This window comes from Mus caroli, chromosome 13 (assembly GCF_900094665.2).
Source record: "Mus caroli chromosome 13, CAROLI_EIJ_v1.1, whole genome shotgun sequence".
In the NCBI taxonomy this organism is placed as follows: Eukaryota; Metazoa; Chordata; class Mammalia; order Rodentia; family Muridae; genus Mus; species Mus caroli.
Window position 1 is genome coordinate 107395720 of NC_034582.1, and position 6000 is coordinate 107401719.

The window sequence follows — 6000 nt, forward strand, 5'->3', positions numbered from 1 at the left end:
TCCCGCCATTTTACAGACCTCTGTTCTACCTCCTCAGTCAGCACAGACAGCACGCTTGCATGGGTGGCTTGTCCCAGCGCACCTCTGCAGCCTTTACGAAGCCTCTTCAGTCTTGCACAAGGGATGACAGGTGACTGAATGACATTTTTCAGGAAGCCGGCCTGTACGATCTAAATTACCAGAGTTCCATAGAGCGCTTGAGGCCCTCCACGACAAGCCATCATAGCCATCCACAGACATAAGAAAAGCCGCTCAAAGTCTGTTAGTGTTTCACAAAGGAAACACATGTGGTTCTCCTAGATATGGGGAAGTACTGGAGAAAGAAGTCCTCAGCCTCTATCAATGGCCCCAGGCAGTTATGAAAGGCACCACAGGGGCTAGGTAGACAGTTCTCAACAGGCCAGGTCCACCAGGGTGATGTTTAGGCATCAGAGGATGGGATATAACATCTTTAGCTTTCGCAATTACCAACGGGTGCTTGTGGCATTTAATTCTCCAACATGAGAGATGACGTAGTTTGGTGGACGGCACGGTCAGTCCCACATGATACCCTGTTCCTCCCTGACTCTGTCTTTAATGTCTAACCACACATTCATGTGGGTCAGAGCTCTGTTTATAAATAGCCAAGCTCAGAACCTAAATTTATTTCATGTAAAACACAAAGTAAGCCATGCTCTAGCATCCCCCCCCCACTGACCCCCCACCTGGACTTACCAAAGTATACGAGAGAAAACTAGGTCACCCGTGGGCACATACATACTCCATACATGCCTTCATAACAAAACCAGGAAGCAGACAGTTTATCACTATAAGTAAGAGGAAGTTTGCAGGTGTTAAAGAAGGAAAGGCCAGTGATTCGAGTTAGGAGCTGCACATGCCTTCTAAACATTTAGTCACAGAAATTGAAAGTAAAATACATTAAAGGGAAGTGAGGGTAAGTCACCGAGCCCACATCCTCACACTCAAACTCGTATCCCTGGAACTGAGGAAGGCTGTCTTAGGGCTTCACTACTGAAGGAAATGTGATGGTCATGCCCAGCCCTGAGAAAGTGTGACGCGTGATGTCTCAGGAGTTTAACAGCTGCTACAACCATTAGCAGCGACGGAACCACCGTGCCTTCTGTTATAAAAAGTCTGTGTGGTGGATTCAACGTGTGAATAATGGAATCGGGACATGGAGCTCACCCACCAAGCCTGAAAGAGGACGGGCTCGGGTGGCAGAGCTAAAATAGGGTGGCTGCTTTCGGTGGCTTTGTTTTTCTATCTCTAGGGTGGACACATGGCTACCGACGAATGCCCACTCTGTGACTATCCCGAAAATAGCTAAATGACCACAGGTTGCCAGGCAGCTGCGTTCTGATGTCACTCCTCCTTGTAGCACTTCCCAACTGACCGTGACATGTACGCAGCAGGAAAGTGTTTCAAAAGACTTAGGTTCATATTTAGAACTTGTCTCTTAATAAGAAAACAATCTTGAATGGCGATTCCCCCTATCCTGGGGGCACTTCTTTGCATTCTAAAGGAAACTCGGATGTAAAGTCATCATTCGTGTTAGTCAAACTTGAACACTGTTCTTTAAAATGATCATCAACATAAAAATAAAAACATGCTGATAATAAGCTAACATGACAGTAAGTTTTATTGTAGTAACTCTGGGTTATTGTAATAACCCGAAGTCGTGTTAGGATAAGAAAACAAAATTGAAATTTATTCTGAAGGCATTTAGGATTAGATAGTCTCTCAGGCATCGTGTTAAGAACTCGAAACTCTAATGGTGCAAAGCTGTGTTCTGGCAGCAGAGAAACTCGAGGTTTGCCAGCATCTAAGGATCTGAATCTTGTTTTAAGACTTATATTGTAAAGTGTATGGAATCCTTCAAATGCCAGCTGGGTGACTGTGGCCCAATTAGGTGCCCACTTAGGTTACAGTGCCGAAAATCTCAAGTTACTCTGCAGTATTTGTCAGATTATCGCCACTGGGTTCCTCTGTCTGGTGACGACCCTGTCTTCGTGGCTTCTGTTTCCTTCATTTTAGGATTCAGTGAAACCTTCCTTTAGCCATCTTTGCTCTCTTCCAAGTGTGCCTGTGTGATAAACAAGCTAGAACTCACTAGATTTTATGTCTGTCAGAAATCTGAAAGGTGAACAGTTACGTGGAGATCATTAACCTCTTCATTGTCGTCACATTAGCTGGAATTCTGCTGTAAGGATTAGCCTGTGTGGTTTGGTTTGGTTTGGCTTGGTTTGGTTTGGTTTGGTTTGGTTTGGTTTGGTTTGGTTTAGTTTGGTTTAGTTGGGCTGGGTTTGATTTAGTTTGGTTTAGTTGGATTGAGTTTGGTTTGGTTTGGTTTAGTTGAGTTGGGTTGGATTTGGTTTGGTTGGATTGGGTTGGGTTGGGTTAGGTTGTGGGGTTTTTTTGTTTTGTTTTGTTTTGTTTTATTTTGGTTGGCTTTTCCTTTTGAGCCAGGGTCTCACTGTGTCTTCCCGGCTGGCCTGAGACTCACTGTGTAGAACAGTCTGGCGTCAGTGCAGATGCATCTGCTTCAGACTTCCAAGTGCCAAGATTAAAGGTGTGTACCACACCGCCGCCCATCTTGACTCTGTGCAACTTTTAAATGGACCCCTCAGCTTTATTTTCATTTCTAAATTAGTATACCACATTTGGTCGTTTTTAGTCAAACATGGCGGCACACACCTGTAATTCCAGTACTTTTGGGTCAGAGGCAGGAGGATTGGCTACAAGTTTCAGGAGTTCCAGACCAGTCAGGGATAGTGAGACCCCGTTTCAAATAGCAAAAACAAACAAAAGACAAATACCATGGACAAAGATCTTTATAGTCTTGGATCTATCTCCTTGCTCTTGAGAGCTGGCCTGGACAGGTGTTTCTGCTGGTAACAGTTGGCTGGTCTTTTTGATGGCGGCACAAAACATTTGGGAGTAGTAAGAGGTTTTCTAGAAACCTTGCTTAGTGATAAGGACAAAGTTTTACTTCAGCCTACTGTGTGTGAATGAGTGAGTTGCTGAAAGAACTCCTTACCTTACTCTATCCCTTCAGAGCAGAGCACAAGTGTTTTTATGAACCCTGGTAGTGTAAAACTGATTCACTCGGGGGTTGGATCTTCCATGCCCAGCAAGTCCAGGACCAAAAGAGGTGGGAGCAGACCCGAGAAATGCTGTGCAATTGTGCAACCCCATGACTTTGTGTAAGTGGGTCTGTGTATGCTTGAGCATCTGTACCTGTAGCTCCCATGCCTTCTTCCAGAAGATCCCTTCCTCGCCCTCAGAAATGTCCACTAGAAATGCAAGGGAAATGTAAGAGAATACAAGGTCCCTGACAGTGAGGTTTTATTAGTTTTGTTTTGATTTCGGGTTTTAGTTTTTTGGGGGTTTGTTGCTGTTGTTTGTTTGTTTGTTTGTTTGTTTATGTGCTTCCTACTCCAGACAACTGTCTTAAGAGGTTTATAGGATCCAAAAAATAAAATAAAATAAAAGAGGTTTATAGGATCCATACTTTTTCAGCAGTTTGAGATGGCAAGCGCTAGGTTGCTAGCAGTGGTTAGAGTGAATGGAATCTGTGAGGTGTTCTCATTGTTGCACCATGGTACCTGTAATTCTTTCTCAGACTTCGTAAGAACTCCCATGTGGTTGAGTGTAAAGTTTGGAATGGTGGCTCGCAGGCAGGTCACCCACAGCAGCTAAAGAAAACGGTTACACCAGGTTACACCAGGTTACACCAGGTCACACCAGGTTACACCAGGTTACACCATATAACCCCCTTAAAGCCGGCTACAGACTGAGAGTCTCAGCCATGCCCGGCAGTGCATATAAATTCCACTTAATACACAACAACCCCGCCCCTTTCACCGCTTAGCATCTTGATAGGAAAAAGGTTCTGATGTAGCTGTTAACACATCTCTCCTTTTCTCTTCAGATCAAAAAGTATTTTGAACTTGAACCACTGGCACGTGGAAAGCGCTGGATTCTACAGCCCTGCTCTCTGGATGATGTGGACACACTGAAGGACAGCTTCTCCCAGCTCATAAACTTGTTAGAAGAAAAAGACCACGAGGCAATGAGAATGTGAGACCTGACACAGAAGTTCCGGGAAAGCCTTGAACCCACCGTGTTCGTTCCCCATCCTGATTCCATGTTGGTATCGAGACTGGCCCGGCTTCGGTATCTACTTGCCTCTAGCTATTTCAGACTTTCATCTCTCTGTTAACGTGACTATTCTGATAAGTCAGGTGGATTATCATCGGCATTAACGTCAAGTACACACTACTGAGAGAGAATTGATTCTCTGGTTACCACTAATTATCTTCACCGCATGTCTCTTCTTCCTGTTGGTCTAAGAATCTTTTCTCTGCTTTGTGCTAACATGGATGGAACTCAGAGAAATGAGACCCGTTCTGAAGACCTCAGAAAGGCTCATGTGGCTTCATTAACTTTTCTGGACTTGGGATCGGAGGATTCGATCTGAGACTCCACACGATGTATACGCCATTGATATTTCCGTGATCTCTTAGGGGTTGGAGTTTTTTTACATTTTATTTTATCTCATCTGGTTTTCATATTATTTTCTTGTGTGTGTGAGGATATTGACTTTGTAGGCTGAGTGAAAAATGGCAGCCCAAAACTTCACCCCATCATCTTCTCTGGCTCTGAAAAACTCTAGAAAGTAGACCTGGAAGAATTGCTTGATCCTGCCTGCAACCGTGTCGCCTGCCTTAGGAGGGGGGCATCCTAGCTAAGGGAGTAGGAACCAATTTAGGCAAGAACAGGCATCACTGATTTGAATCTGAACTTCTCAAATATTTTTTAGCGTCATTGGTCTGCATAAAACCAAGCTGCAACATAAGCATTGGCCTTTCCTAGAAATCAGAAATGTTTGAATGAAATCTGGAAAATGGCTTTTCAAATAATAAACATAGCAGCCAAAGTCTAATTCACGGTTAGGACTTAAGCTGGCATGGGTTTGATGAAGCTCAAAAAGGAACCCCGTTATTTATTCATCAAAGGGTAATGTCACTTAGGGGAGTGTGCTCATTGAGTTGTTAAAGGTCTGTCAGTACTTTTATTATAAACCTCTATTTTCAGGGGTGTCAATGTGCCCTTAGAGTATGCTGGGCTACAGCAGATAAATAAACTCAGTCTGAAACTAATTTTTTTCCACTTAATTTAAATGATAAAATTGCCTAGAGTAAAATGTACAGTTTTAGTAAGATTTAGCACCTTTGACCTTTTTAAAATCAGGATTAATCTATGAATATTCAGGTTCATAGATGAAATATCCTTTGGAATATCTTGTAGACGCTTGACCACTCATTAAAATACTAAGTGGCCAAATGATAGAAAACTGCTCCCTAAGCCCAAGCAATAAAAACACATGTCTGTCATTTTTAGGTAGTATAGACTGATACCCAGATGCCACAGACGTAATGCCATATTTATCACAGGGTGACAGGAAACCTTGTGACTCTCCAGAGGAGAGTCCTCAGAACCCTGCACAGTGCTCAAATGCAGTATTTGTGATTTCATCTTGTAAATTGATTTTAATAAAAAAGACCCCACACTTCTTTAAGCATATATATATATATATATATATATATATATATATATATATAGCATGGACCAGCGAAGGACCCATGATAATTCATTTTGTCTAAAGTATCCTTGAATATTTTTAAAACTGTGTGACGATGATCCACAGGCAGCACAAACCTTTAATCCACATGAGCAGTTACACAATTCCTGTTTTTATTTTATCTTCCCATGCTCATCTTCCATGAAAATAAATAAATGAATGATTTTTTTCCGGGCTTTGCTCTCCCTGCAAGTTCATTAAATGCAGAATGTTGTCTTTTGAGGATCTTGTGGCCGAACGCTCCTTGCCATCTGTTAAATGACTTCCCGTTGTCTGTGTGTGTTCATGTGCGCCAGTGATGGGCTTCTCCACAGCCCCCGAGACTGTCTGAGGCGTCGCAGCCGTCAGAATGAAAA

At 43.0% G+C, this 6000-nt stretch overlaps 1 protein-coding gene across 2 annotated transcripts in view; it reads left to right on the forward strand.

The window, feature by feature from the left end:
• Arl15 (ADP ribosylation factor like GTPase 15) overlaps positions 1–5748 on the forward strand; it is a 361821-nt gene extending 356073 nt beyond the window's left edge. For both annotated transcript variants that reach the window (XM_021180362.2, XM_029468255.1), the window contains exon 5: positions 3932–5748. In XM_021180362.2, coding sequence (XP_021036021.1) covers positions 3932–4084 — 153 coding nt within the window. In that variant the 3' untranslated portion in view covers positions 4085–5748. The remainder of the gene's footprint in view (positions 1–3931) is intronic.
• Positions 5749–6000: the final 252 nt, after the last annotated feature.